We start from the raw sequence: 14,898 nt of genomic DNA on the forward strand, positions 1-14,898 counted from the left end.
TCTTCATCCACGTTTACACCCTGGTTTATGCCCCAGCATTAAAGGACATATGTTTTTATGAAAAAATCAACCAATTTCTTTACAACTAGATTGTCATTCAAGAGTGATTTTTTTCTTATCTCTCACCTTCATAGATAGTGTTCATAGGGAGGTGACTATAAACTTATACTCCAGTGACTATTCTCTTGTGTGTGTTCATGCCTCTCAGAGGTAGGCATTTAATAATCAGTAAAATTTACTGCTTGCGATTTATCAAACTTGCTGCATTTGAATAGAACTAGTGAAGCATGTATTTTCAAGTATTCCAGTCACACACGAAGAAGATCACCTGTGGCAGGCTGAAACAATGAATGTAGTTTTGTTATGTATAGCAGTGCAGTACTATGGAAATTTATGCTAACATGTTCAGCCAAAATCGTGTTTGATCTCATTATAGGGGATAAGTGAGACGTAGGTAGCAAGAAGCAGTTCTGGAAAGGTAGTCTGAATCTATTTAACCAATTGTGTATCTTAGAAAGTATGAGAATCATTTCAGGATCTTGAGGAAGGGGATTGCATTCTTTTTCACTGTTATGTTGACAAGTAGTGTTATCCAAACCACAGAAAGATGATACTGCAGTTACAAAGTATTTTTACACCATAACATGATATTTTCCTGGATACAATAATATAATAATAATAAACCATAAAATACAAGTGTGTTGGTTTCCACTGTTTGATGTTGTAGTGGTGCATATTTGATTTAAATTTTAACAGTTCTGAAGAGAACTTCATATCACGAGGTGAACGATGGAGTTGGTTCTGGTACCAGACAGACACAGCACCCAGATCCCGATAACATACTCTATATCCTGTTGTGATAAGTGTGTACTCAGGAAAAATAAAATGGAGAGGAAACAGTAATGCCTCCGCTCTCTCCCCTTATGAATCCAGGAAAGATATATATAGATCTAGATGTTACTTGAAATATTGCCTTCACAAGCTTCATGGGTAATGCCATTGAAAGGATGATCACCAGTCCAGGTGGATTCTAAAATTTTGGTTGTTGTTGGTCTCTTCTGGTAAGACTTCAGTAGAAACCATTCTACCTTGCTGGATTTAATCATGAAAAATAAATCTTTCACAGTGTCATCTGACAGCATATTTCTTTCTTACCTTCTTTCATTCTTCATTTGCTCCTTCTTTTTTTCTTATCTGGAAATGACGTGCTACCTCTTTAATGTACAACATGCGACATCAGCTCTATGAATAAGACTTTCCAGAATTGTCAGTCCTGCAGGATGCTGTTTATATGCTAGCGAGATACACTTCCTGATCATATTATTCAAGAGTGTGGCATTCCCATGGGTTGACTGACTTCACCAGTAAAATTACCATTGTAAGGAGTGCAGTCAATGCTGCTTGCTTATGGATTCTCCATATTCATTCTATATCCTTGTCATAGTCTCTTGTCAACAACAGGAAACAATCAGTTGACTGAAGGAAATTATGAAGTGTAAGTGTTTCAAATTTTTATGTAATAAGTAATTACATTGTATTTAGTTCTCCAAGGTGCTGTAAGTGTCCTAGCGTTAAGCTTCTGTCTTCAATATTAATTTTAATCTTGTGGTTTCCTTGCCTTTAATCTAAAACATAATTCATTTCATTTTTAAATATAGGAAATTGTTAATGTGAACATAAAAATATCAGAATAATTCATTTTAAATGTCATGTACAATAAGCTTAAATTACTCCACATACAGGTATGTGCTGTCCTCATCTTGTAAACAGGCCGGCAAGCCCTCGGTTGGCTAGATGTTCCCTTTGTTTATTCATTCATCAGGCAATTAATTTTAACTATCCCAGTCTCCCTCATGAAAACAGGATATTGTGAAATTCTTAGACTGTCAACAGAGCATTAATGAGAGAGAGAGAGAAAGAGAGAGAGAGAGAGAGAGAGAGAGAGAGAGAGAGAGAGAGAGAGGGGGGGGGGAGTGTTAAATTTGAGATTCATAGATAAATGCTGTATCTCAGAATTGTGTGCAAATAGAATATAGTTGTAGTGAATAATATAAAATAAATTTTTGTTTTGCAGTAGAGGATTGTTTTTTCTACAGAAAGGAGTTGCAGAAGTGCAAAAAAGTAAAATGTTGTCTGCAACTAATGCCAATATTTTTCATTTGAAATTCTGTTGAAATGCTGTGCTTTTATCATAATTTGTTAATGCATTTCTTCATTTGCATTAAACCAGAGATTTTATTGTAGGACCACCATCGCGAGAATCTGTTTCACCCATGATCCCTGGGTCAATGGATCTGTCAAGGCCTCCAAGTGATTTCCAAGGTATATCTTTACATAAAATACCATTTTAAAGTAATTCCTGTTTCAGTAATGATAGCAACAGGTATGCAAATTCATAACAAAAGAAATGGAATGTGTCGTTCAGAAAGAGGAATGAAGTAAATACACTGACATGTCTATATACTACGAGGTGTGACAGTAAAGTAATGAGACTGATGTGAAAAAAAGTTCCTTACTGTTTTAGTTAAGTCTAGTGTTGCCTCCTTTAAAGTTGTTCCCTTCTGATTGCACACACTTTTTCCAGCGCTTCTGCCATTGATGGTAACATTTCTGGAACTCATATTCAGTAATATCCTCCAAGACCCTCGTCACAGCTTTTTGGACATCTTGTGTTTGAAAACGGTATCCCTTGACAGCTGTTTTGACTCTTGGAAATAGAAAAAAGTCACACAGAGCGATATCTGGCGAATAAGGTGGCTGTGGTAGTACTGAAATTTGTTTTGAGGTTAAAAATTGCTGTACTGATGGAGCAGTATGGGATGGCGCATTATCGTGATGCAGAATCTAATTATCAGCATTATCAGCAATGTTGGCATGGACACGAAGAACGCTTTTCTGAAGTCTTTCTAAAATTTCTTTGTAATAATATTGGTTAACTGTTTGTCCAGGAGGCACCCACTCTTTATGAACAATTCCCTTGGAATCAAAGAAGTATACAAGCATGCATTTGACTTTTCACTTTGACATGCGAGCTTTTTTTGCTCTGGGTGATCCCTTTGAGCACCATTGTGAACTTTGGTGTTTTGTCTCTGGATCATACTGAAAAAACCAACTTTCATCACCAGTGATAACACGGCTCAACAATTCTGGATTGATTTCCAATTGCTCTAACAGATCAGCTGCCACATTTTTCCGTGTTTCTTGCTGTTGTGGTGTGAGATTTTTGGGGACCATTTTTGCACAAATCTTTCTCATACCAAGATCTTCAGTTATTATTAAACGAACCGTTTCTCAATTGATGTTCAGTTCTTCTGCAATCATTTTCATGGATAATCTTCGATCAGATCGTACGAGTTGACGCATCCTGGCCAAGTTGACATCCGTCTGTGAGGTCAATGGTCGTCAACAGTTGTCTTCATCTTCAACATTCATTCTGTCTTCAATACACATTTTACGCCAACGAGAAACTTGAGCTCTTGACATAACCTCTTCTCCAAAAGCTTTCTGAAGCTTACCGTAAGTAGTCGTCACTTTTTCACCCAATTTAATGCAAAAAGAAATGCATACCGTTGCCCAATATTATGTGGTTCCATTTCCATGACGAGAGACACAAACATGTGTTAACTTATTACAGCACAACTCACGACTGAGCAGTTGCATCGATGTGCTGCTTGGTCTAGAAGCAGCTTATAGATGAAGGTCAAAGATATTGTGCCTACGCAAGCCTGCAGGGTTGCCACATCTTGCAAAAAAAATAAGTCTCATTACTTTATTGTCGCACCTGATATAAATTCATTTAGATGTAACTCTATAACACTCCCTAAACTTTCAGAGGCTTGAACAGTGTATTGCTTCTCAATCCTGCTTCACTTGCCTGTCCCTGCTTTTCATCTCCTTCAGTCATCTTTGTCTTCTATGGTTATGTTTATAAGGTTTTTATTACTTCAGTGTTTGTCTATTTGATGATCGTCATTTCAGATTCAGTGAGTAAAATAATACTTTCACAAATGTGTAACACTTTCTCCATAGATTTTGTACAACTGCTGTGTATATGCAAAACTAAATGATGCAACCGACTTCATACTTAAGAATTACTTTACAGCTTAAATACCTAGAATTTATGATTATTGTAATGCTTTGAACTCATATTACCTGTACTTACCATCCACCCTTTTTAATATGAACTTAAACAACTTCTTACAATATTGAAATTGCTATCCTGGCTTATTCTCCTCTCCCCAACTTTTTAAATATTTTACACTGGTTCTGTTGTGAATTTTGTGCCATAAATTTGAAATTGTTGATAATAAAATACATTATATAAGTAGATTTCACACTCCTTTGAAACAGTGATCCTTTACCTTTCATTACGTTGTAGTTGACCATATACTAAGCATGATGGGTTACTTTGACACATATTGGCTCATATTGAGAGACCTTCACCAGCTGCTGCAGATGAATCTGTGCAATGATTCCTTGTATTAGGCTGTAAGCAATTCCTACGTATGTGTGAAAAATGTGGTACTCTGTATTTGTCTTTTAAGTAACTGCAAATCACTTTGAAAACATTTAGTAGCACAACTGGGCATCATGTGACTAAACTAACTCATCGCTTCTCATCATCTCCCCCCCACCCCCAACCTAACCTAACCTAACCCCCCACTCCCCTTCTCCCCCCTCTCCCCTTCTCCCCCCTCTCCCCTTCTCCCCCCTCTCCCCTTCTCCCCCCTCTCCCATCCTACCCCTCTCCCTTTCTCCCCCCTCTCCCTTTCTCCCCCCTCTCCCTTTCTCCCCCCTCTCCCTTTCTCCCCCCTCTCCCTTTCTCCCCCCTCTCCCGTTCTCCCCCCTCTCCCTTTCTCCCCCCCTCTACCCGTCTCCCCCCTCTACCCGTCTCCCCCCTCTCCCCGTCTCCCCCCCTCTCCCCGTCTCCCCCCCTCTCCCCGTCTCCCCCCCTCTTCCCGTCTCCCCCCCTCTCCCCGTCTCCCCCCCTCTCCCCGTCTCCCCCCCTCTCCCCGTCTCCCCCCCTCTCCCCGTCTCCCCCCCTCTCCCCGTCTCCCCCCCTCTCCCCGTCTCCCCCCTCTCCCCGTCTCCCCCCCTCTCCCCGTCTCCCCCCCTCTCCCCGTCTCCCCCCCTCTCCCCGTCTCCCCCCTATCCCCGTCTCCCCCCCCTATCCCCGTCTCCCCCCCCTATCCCCGTCTCCCCCCCCTATCCCCGTCTCCCCCCCTATCCCCGTCTCCCCCCCCTATCCCCGTCTCCCCCCCCCTATCCCCGTCTCCCCCCCCTATCCCCGTCTCCCCCCCTATCCCCGTCTCCCCCCCCTATCCCCGTCTCCCCCCCCCCTATCCCCGTCTCCCCCCCCTATCCCCGTCTCCCCCCCTATCCCCGTCTCCCCCCCCTATCCCCGTCTCCCCCCCCTATCCCCGTCTCCCCCCCCTATCCCCGTCTCCCCCCCTATCCCCGTCTCCCCCCCCCTATCCCCGTCTCCCCCCCCCCCTATCCCCGTCTCCCCCCCTATCCCCGCCCCCCCCTATCCCCGTCTCCCCCCCTATCCCCGTCTCCCCCCCCCCTCTCCCCGTCTCCCCCCCCTCTCCCCGTCTCCCCCCCTCTCCCCGTCTCCCCCCCCTCTCCCCGTCTCCCCCCCCTCTCCCCGTCTCCCCCCCTCTCCCCGTCTCCCCCCCTCTCCCCGTCTCCCCCCCTCTCCCCGTCTCCCCCCCTCTCCCCGTCTCCCCCCCTCTCCCCGTCTCCCCCCCTCTCCCCGTCTCCCCCCCCCCTCTCCCCGTCTCCCCCCCCCTCTCCCCGTCTCCCCCCCCTCTCCCCGTCTCCCCCCCTCTCCCCGTCTCCCCCCCCCTCTCCCCGTCTCCCCCCCCCCTCTCCCCGTCTCCCCCCCCCCTCTCCCCGTCTCCCCCCCCCTCTCCCTGTCTCCCCCCCCCCTCTCCCCGTCTCCCCCCTCTCCCCGTCTCCCCCCCTCTCCCCGTCTCCCCCCCTCTCCCCGTCTCCCCCCCTCTCCCCGTCTCCCCCCCTCTCCCCGTCTCCCCCCCTCTCCCCGTCTCCCCCCCTCTCCCCGTCTCCCCCCCTCTCCCCGTCTCCCCCCCTCTCCCCGTCTCCCCCCCCTCTCCCCGTCTCCCCCCCCTCTCCCCGTCTCCCCCGTCTCCCCCCTCTCCCCGTCTCCCCCCCTCTCCCCGTCTCCCCCCCTCTCCCCGTCTCCCCCCCTCTCCCCGTCTCCCCCCCTCTCCCCGTCTCCCCCCCTCTCCCCGTCTCCCCCCCTCTCCCCGTCTCCCCCCCTCTCCCCGTCTCCCCCCCTCTCCCCGTCTCCCCCCCTCTCCCCGTCTCCCCCCCTCTCCCCGTCTCCCCCCCTCTCCCCGTCTCCCCCCCTCTCCCCGTCTCCCCCCCTCTCCCCGTCTCCCCCCCTCTCCCCGTCTCCCCCCTCTCCCCGTCTCCCCCCTCTCCCCGTCTCCCCCCCTCTCCCCGTCTCCCCCCCTCTCCCCGTCTCCCCCCCTCTCCCCGTCTCCCCCCCTCTCCCCGTCTCCCCCCCTCTCCCCGTCTCCCCCCCCTCTCCCCGTCTCCCCCCCTCTCCCCGTCTCCCCCCCTCTCCCCGTCTCCCCCCCTCTCCCCGTCTCCCCCCCTCTCCCCGTCTCCCCCCCTCTCCCGTCTCCCCCCCTCTCCCCGTCTCCCCCCTCTCCCCGTCTCCCCCCCTCTCCCCGTCTCCCCCCCTCTCCCCGTCTCCCCCCCTCTCCCCGTCTCCCCCCCTCTCCCCGTCTCCCCCCCTCTCCCCGTCTCCCCCCCTCTCCCCGTCTCCCCCCCTCTCCCCGTCTCCCCCCCTCTCCCCGTCTCCCCCCCTCTCCCCGTCTCCCCCCCTCTCCCCGTCTCCCCCCCTCTCCCCGTCTCCCCCCCTCTCCCCGTCTCCCCCCCTCTCCCCGTCTCCCCCCCCTCTCCCCGTCTCCCCCCTCTCCCCGTCTCCCCCCCTCTCCCCGTCTCCCCCCCTCTCCCCGTCTCCCCCCCTCTCCCCGTCTCCCCCCCCTCTCCCCGTCTCCCCCCCCTCTCCCCGTCTCCCCCCCCTCTCCCCGTCTCCCCCCCTCTCCCCGTCTCCCCCCCTCTCCCCGTCTCCCCCCCTCTCCCCGTCTCCCCCCCTCTCCCCGTCTCCCCCCCTCTCCCCGTCTCCCCCCCTCTCCCCGTCTCCCCCCCTCTCCCCGTCTCCCCCCCTCTCCCCGTCTCCCCCCCTCTCCCCGTCTCCCCCCCTCTCCCCGTCTCCCCCCCTCTCCCCGTCTCCCCCCTCTCCCCGTCTCCCCCCCTCTCCCCGTCTCCCCCCCTCTCCCCGTCTCCCCCCCTCTCCCCGTCTCCCCCCCTCTCCCCGTCTCCCCCCCTCTCCCCGTCTCCCCCCTCTCCCCGTCTCCCCCCTCTCCCCGTCTCCCCCCCTCTCCCCGTCTCCCCCCCTCTCCCCGTCTCCCCTCTCCCCGTCTCCCCCCCCTCTCCCCCGTCTCCCCCCCTCTCCCCGTCTCCCCCCCCTCTCCCCGTCTCCCCCCTCTCCCCGTCTCCCCCCTCTCCCCGTCTCCCCCCCTCTCCCCGTCTCCCCCCCTCTCCCCCCCTCTCCCCCCGTCTCCCTTTCTCCCCCTCTCCCCCCACTTGCCCCATCTCCCCCCTCTTCTCTCCTCCATCTCTTCCCTTCCCCCCTCTAACCCCCTCTTCCCTTCCCCACTCTCTCCCCCCTCTCTTCTTTCCCCCTCTCTCTCCCCCCTCTCTTCTTTCCCCCTCTCTCTCCCCCCCTCTCTTCTTTCCCCCTCTCTCTCCCCCCCCTCTCTTCTTTCCCCCTCTCTCTCCCCCCCTCTCTTCTTTCCCCCTCTCTCTCCCCCCCCTCTCTTCTTTCCCCCTCTCTCTCCCCCCCCCTCTCTTCTTTCCCCCCCTCTCTTCTTTTCCCCCTCTCTTCTTTTCCCCCTCTCTTCTTTTCCCCCTCTCTTCTTTTCCCCCTCTCTTCTTTTCCCCCTCTCTTCTTTTCCCCCTCTCTTCTTTTCCCCCTCTCTTCTTTTCCCCCTCTCTCCCCCATGCGTGCGGTAGTCAATAAATCAGAAGTGAAGGGTAATCTGTTTAATATACCCGTTTCTTCCAGTATGTTAGCATCATATTTTATTTAGCATTTTGGTTAACTCTGTTGCTCATAAGTAAGCCCTTGACTGCAAATAACCCCTGCAGTGTTGGTCACAGTAACCTCATTGTCATAATTACACTGTTTGTAATTGTACTACAGATATGGGTGTTTCCTAGTGTTCTATAGAACTTTTCTTAGAACTTGATATATTATTTATATTGTTGTAGATTTATATTATGATATCTGATGTTTAAACAATATAACAGTAGAGAAGCATCTCAATAAACCTGCTTTTTGTTGTGCCTGCGCGAGCGCTGGTATGTAACAATATTTCTATAAAATTATGGGGCAGAATTTCTGGCCATAACTTAACCTTCAGGAGGCAAAATGCCATGGCTGTTGATGGCCACATGTAAAGTACTACAGCATCTTAGCTTTACTTTGAGGGAAAAGAGGGATAGGTTGGGTAAGATAAGAAATGGTGGGGTGGGTTGTGTTGTCACATCATCTCACTCAGATTTCGGAATGAGAGTCGGCCACACTTTCTCAGGCTGTCTGATTTTTCTTCTTCTGATGTTTAATTTTCTGTGTCAACTGTACATGATTGCTACCAGACATAAACAAAAATATATTTTTTGAATTTTTCTATCTGTTTTTCCCTACCTTAATGGAAAGAAGCAGAATTAAGGTTTAACACACTGTCAACAACAAGGTTGTTGAAAGTAAAACAGAGATTTGGGAATGAAATCAACCTTCCCATTTAAGTATCAAATAACCAAACTTTAAAAAAAAATATTGAATCCATAAGTATGAACTGTTAGAGATGAAATAAGTATTGTTGTGTATTTCCTTTTAAATCTCATTCTTGACATTCTCAGAATCTCAGGTGGTTTAGGATCTTGATTCCCCTTGATAAATATCTGAAGACATCCATGTTTTTGAGTAAATTTGAATGCGGTTTACGATAATGATAGTCATACCATGAACAGATCAATAAAGCAATTTCTTATTAATTTTTTTTTTTGAAGGTGGCAGTAGAGGATCATCTCCAGACCAAGAAACTAGCCGGCTAGGTACTTCACCGCACATAAACAAGTTCCTCGCAAGGGAGCCCCCTGATGGCTGTGAAAAAGTAAACCTTAAGTTTATAGAAGATACAAGGTAAGTATATTGTTCATAACCGATGGGTTAATCTGTACTAGCAGTAAGAGCTCGTTGGTTTATAGGTGACCGAGTGTAAATAATATTTGCACCAAACAGAAACAGAAAATTGAACTGAGAAAACTTAAAATTAGGAGACAGATTGGCTGGGCTGTATCTAACTACAGGTGGGTAAATTCTTAGGATCCCCAATAGAAACTCGTAAAGCACAAATGTTATTCTTAGCTTTCAGAACTCAGTGTTCCTTCTAGAAGGAAAGACGGGTGAAATGAAATAACTCTGCAAATTTAGCTGTACTTTCTTAGTATCGGGAGCCCACTTACACACACATCACTGAGATTGTAGATAGTTCAGTTTATTGTTCCACATTCTGATCTCTGTGTCCTCTTTGGTGACAGTCCTACTTGATGCAAGAGATGAGAATTTTGTTTCATTGTATGTAATTATGTTTTGAGCATGTATATCCAGCAGCTGCTTATTTCTCCAACTGTTTGGATTGTCTGGTTGATACGAGGTGCATTTAAGTTCTAAGGCCTCCAATTTTTTTTCTAATTAACTACTCACCTGAAATCGATGAAACTGGCATTACTTCTCGGCGTAATCGCCCTGTAGACGTACACATTTTTCACAATGCTGACGCCATGATTCCATGGCAGTGGCGAAGGCTTCTTTAGGAGTCTGTTTTGGCCACTGGAAAATCGCTGAAACAATAGCAGCACGGCTGGTGAATGTGCGGCCACGGAGAGTGTCTTTCATTGTTGGAAAAAGCCAAAAGTCACTAGGAGCCAGGTCAGGTGAGTAGGGAGTATGAGGAATCACTTCAAAGTTGTTATCACGAAGAAACTGTTGCGTAACGTTAGCTCGATGTGCGGGTGCGTTGTCTTGGTGAAACAGCACACGCGCAGCCCTTCCCGGACGTTTTTGTTTCAGTGCAGGAAGGAATTTGTTCTTCAAAACATTTTCGTAGGATGCACCTGTTACTGTAGTGCCCTTTGGAACGCAAAGGATTATGCCCTCACTGTCCCAGAACATGGACACCATCATTTTTTCAGCACTGGCGGTAACCCGAAATTTTTTTGGTGGCGGTGAATCTGTGTGCTTCCATTGAGCTGACTGGCGCTTTTTCTGGATTGAAAAATGGCATCCACGTCTCATCCATTGTCACAACCGACAAAAAGAAAGTCCCATTCATGCTGTCATTGCGCATCAACATTGCTTGGCGACATGCCACATGGGCAGCCATGTGGTCGTCCGTCGGCATTTGTGGCACCCACCTGGATGACACTTTTCGCATTTTCAGGTCGTCATGAAGGACTGTGTGCACAGAACCCACAGAAATGCCAGCTCTGGAGGCGATCTGTTCAACAGTCATTCAGCTATCCCCCAAAACAATTCTCTCCACTTTCTCGATCATGTCGTCAGACCGGCTTGTGCGAGCCCGAGGTTGTTTCGGTTTGTTGTCACATGATGTTCTGCCTTTATTAAACTGTCGCACCCACGAACGCACTTTCGACACATCCATAACTCCATCACCAAATGTCTCCTTCAACTGTCTATGAATTTCAATCGGTTTCACACCACGCAATTTCAGAAAACGAATGATTGCACGCTGTTCAAGTAAGGGAAATGTCGCAATTTTAAGTATTTAAAACAGTTCTCATTCTCGCCGCTGGCGGTAAAATTCCATCTGCCATACGGTACTGCCATCTCTGGGAAGTATTGACAATGAACGCAGCCTCATTTTAAAACAACGCGCATGTTTCTATCTCTTTCCAGTCCGGAGAAAAAAAGTCGGAGGCCTTAGAGCTTGAATGCACCTCATAAATTGGTTCTTCCCTGACAAAGAATATTATAAATCTGAGACCAAAGACCATGACTGTCTTTGCTACTTGCAACATATCTAGTCAGAAACTAGGTGTTGTGCATTGTTTTCCCAGGACCTTATTTATTTTTCCTACACTGCTGGAGAAAAGAATGCGAAACCCTCAGACTATTCTGTGGCACCAGGGTATAATATGTGCATACTGAGGGTTTTGCAGTTTTGGTGATCCCTTTGTCAGTCATCAGCCATCAGGTGATCTTCAGAAGGCCTGTACGTGTGCCATCCGTTTTGACTCTGTAAGTGGTAACTTTGCTGAGTTTAGAGGTGAAACTGTTTGCAACATTTATTCTACGATACAGCCATGCCCTGTCAAGGACAACTCCTGCCATTTGAACAGGGTCATATTGTGTGCCTGCAGGAAAGTGGATTGACAAGTCAATAGATTGCTGCACATGTTGGCACAGTGAGTTGTTGGTGAGTCACTGCTTTCAGCAGTGATCTGTGGAACATTCCCACACCCATAGACCAGGTTCTGGATGTCCACATAGTGTAGGCGCACATAAAGATCGACACATTGTGCGAGCAGTGGTGGCGGACTACATTTTGCAAGATGCAGTGGCTGACTGATGATCATCCAGGGAAGAAGTCTGGACACATATTAGAACTGCTGGATCACCAAGGACTATTAGGAACTATCTACTTCCAGCAGGACTAAGATCACGTGTGCCTCTGGCCAGGCTACCACTGACACCATGGCACGACCAGTAGGCTGTCCCTTATTTTGTCCCCCTGCCACTCCACAACCACCTCGAAAAATTTTACACTCATCCCTTTAATGTTTCGTATTTGGTTAAATTTTTTCTGGAAAAGCATCTCATCACAATAAGATGACATTAACCCATGCTAACTAGAGCAACAAATTTTAATATTGGGAATTTTAGATTTTGTAGCTTCTTTGACAGTGTAAAAGTTATCGATGACTGTACAAAATCAAAATTAAATATGTTCGCTTTTTAGGATGCATTTATTACTCTTGATAATGTTTTTTGTTCAGTATTTCATTTTTTGAATCCATTTACAGTCTAAGATTTTCTTGAACATGGCACAATAAAAATTCCTTTTGTTCCTCAGCGGTGGTAAATAGTATGTGAAAATCCTGGATTAATTTAACAAACCTTTTGGCAGAGCCATTAGCTGCTTTTAAGGAGTAAAAGGGAAAGTGATAACACACCATGTATGGCCCGATACATCAACCCAGTGGTTACTGTCATAGTCTCACGTTGCAAAAAAAGGCATCCCTTGATGAAAGCAATTACCGTAACAGAATTATAAATTTTTGAATATCCCGAGACCATTTTCAGCTTCTTAATAGGCAGGACTAGCTGTTTAACATTGATGTTCAGTTTTGCTTCTACTTCTTTCTTTTACTGATCGTTTTTCTCACATGAAATTTGCATGTTAAGATGAAAACAAACTTGACAGGGGCCACTGCATGGTTTTGCAAAGCCAGTATTGAAAAACTGACAAATATTTTACAACAAATGCCAGTGCTAAGAGGTAACCTGTTGGTTTTTTTTGTACTTACCTTTATGAAGCCTGTACATCTGGGTAATGTTTATATCTGCACACAGATATGTCATATTGGCATTCTTTTTCCTGGAGTAGTGACTTGACAGCATAGGGAAAAGTATTTACTCATATTTGCTGTATGGTGTAGCAGATGGCAGTTGACGCTAAATAACGAAAAGTGTGAGGTGATCCACATGAGTTCCAAAAGAAATCCGTAGGAATTCGATTACTCGATAAATAGTACAATTCTCAAGGCTGTCAATTCAACTAAGTACCTGGGTGTTAAAATTACAAACAACTTCAGTTGGAAAGACCACTTAGATAATATTGTGGGGAAGGTGAGCCAAAGATTGCGTTTCATTGGCAGGACACTTAGAAGATGCAACAAGTCCACTAAAGAGACAGCGTACACTACACTCGTTCGTCCTCTGTTAGAATATTGCTGCGCGGTGTGGGATCCTTACCAGGTGGGATTGATGGAGGACATGGAAAGGGTGCTAAAAAATGGCAGCTCGTTTTGTATTATCACGTAATAGGGGAGAGAGTGTGGCAGATATGATACGCGAGTTGGGATGGAAGTCATTAAAGCAAAGACGTTTTTCGTAGCGGCGAGATCTATTTACGAAATTTCAGTCACCAACTTTCTCTTCCAAATGCGAAAATATTTTGTTGAGCCCAACCTACATAGGTAGGAATGATCATCAAAATAAAATAAGAGAAATCAGAGCTTGAACAGAAAGGTTTAGGTGTTCGTTTTTCCCGCCCACTGTTTGGGAGTGGAATGGTAGGGAGATAGTATGATTGTGGTTCGATGAACCCTCTGCCAACCACTTAAATGTGAGTTGCAGAGTAATCATGTAGATGTAGATGTAGACATGAGCCCATGTCAATTCCTGGTCCTCCTCATTGCATTTATTTGGGTGATTTTTAGGTCTCCCCCGCTTATCCACATGAAACGAAATATTTAGCTTTTAATGTCTTGCTTCACACAAATCTATCACCATGAATGTACATTTAGTGTTTTGTTGCCTAATGAAACACAGAAACTAACTTCAGGAGTTCCAGATGTTTTCTTTTGTTAATTCACATGTGGTAGGTGTCCATTGCTTATGCCAAGGATTGCTAGCCAAGTGGATCATCAGTATCTACATCTACATATATACTCTGCAAATCACATTTAAGTGCCTGGCAGACGGTTCATCAAACCACCTTCACAATTTTCTATTATTCCTATCTCCTACAGTCTGCGGCAAGAATGAACACATACATCTTTCCGTACGTGCTCTGATTTCCCTTATTTCATCTTTGTGATTGTTCCTCCCTATGTAAGTCGGTGTCAACAAAATATTTTCGCATTCTGAGGAGAAAGTTGGTGATTGGAATTTCATGAGAAGATTCTGTCGCAACAAAAAATGCCTTTCTTTTAATGATGTCCAGCCCAAATCCTGTATCATTTCTGTGACACTCTCTCCTGTATTTCACGATACTACAAAACGTGCTGCCTTTCTTTGAACTTTTTCGATGTACTCCGTCAGTCCTACCTGGTAAGGATCCCACACTGCACAGCAGTATTCTAAAGGGATGGACAAGCGTAGTGTAGGCAGTCTCCTTAGTAGGTCTGTTACATTTTCTAAGTGTCCCGCCAATGAAACGCAGTCTTTGGTTAGCCTCCCCACAACATTTTTTGTGTGCTCCTTCCAATTTAAATTGTTCGTAATTGTAATTCCTAGATATTTAGTTGAATTTACGGCTTTTCGATTAGATTGATTTATCGTGTAACCGAAGTTCAACACGATCTTTTTAACGCTCATGTTGATGACCTCACACTTTCCATTATTTAAAGTCAACTGCCGCTTTTCACACCATTTCGATAATTCTTCTAAATCGTTTTGCAGTTTGTTTTGATCTTCTAATGACTTTATTAGTTGATAAACGACAGCATCATCTGCAAACAACCGAAGATGGCTGCTCAGATTGTCTCCCAAATCGTTTATATAGATAAGGAACAGCAAAGGGCCTATGACACTACCTTGGGAACACCAGAAATCACTTCTGTTTTACTCGATGGCTTTCCGTCAATTACTACAAACTGTGACCTCTCTGACAGGAAATCATAGATCCAGTCACATAACTGAGATGATATCCCATAAGCACGCAATTTCACTACGAGCTGCTTGTGTGATGCAGTGTCAAAAGCCTTCTGGAAATCCAGAAATACGGAATCGATCTGAAATCCCTTGTCAATAGCACTCAGCACTTCATGTGA

At 46.8% G+C, this 14,898-nt stretch overlaps 1 protein-coding gene across 3 annotated transcripts in view; it reads left to right on the plus strand.

Annotated features, from left to right (window-relative positions):
- The window catches only part of LOC126175398 (protein FAM117B-like), a 95,677-nt gene that overhangs the window by 45,821 nt on the left and 34,958 nt on the right, over positions 1-14,898 (plus strand). For all 3 annotated transcript variants that reach the window (XM_049922186.1, XM_049922187.1, XM_049922188.1), the window contains exons 7-8: positions 2,245-2,322; positions 9,109-9,241. In XM_049922186.1, the coding sequence (XP_049778143.1) occupies positions 2,245-2,322; positions 9,109-9,241 (211 nt within the window). The remainder of the gene's footprint in view (positions 1-2,244; positions 2,323-9,108; positions 9,242-14,898) is intronic.

This window comes from Schistocerca cancellata, chromosome 3, assembly GCF_023864275.1.
Source record: "Schistocerca cancellata isolate TAMUIC-IGC-003103 chromosome 3, iqSchCanc2.1, whole genome shotgun sequence".
NCBI lineage: Eukaryota > Metazoa > Arthropoda > Insecta > Orthoptera > Acrididae > Schistocerca > Schistocerca cancellata.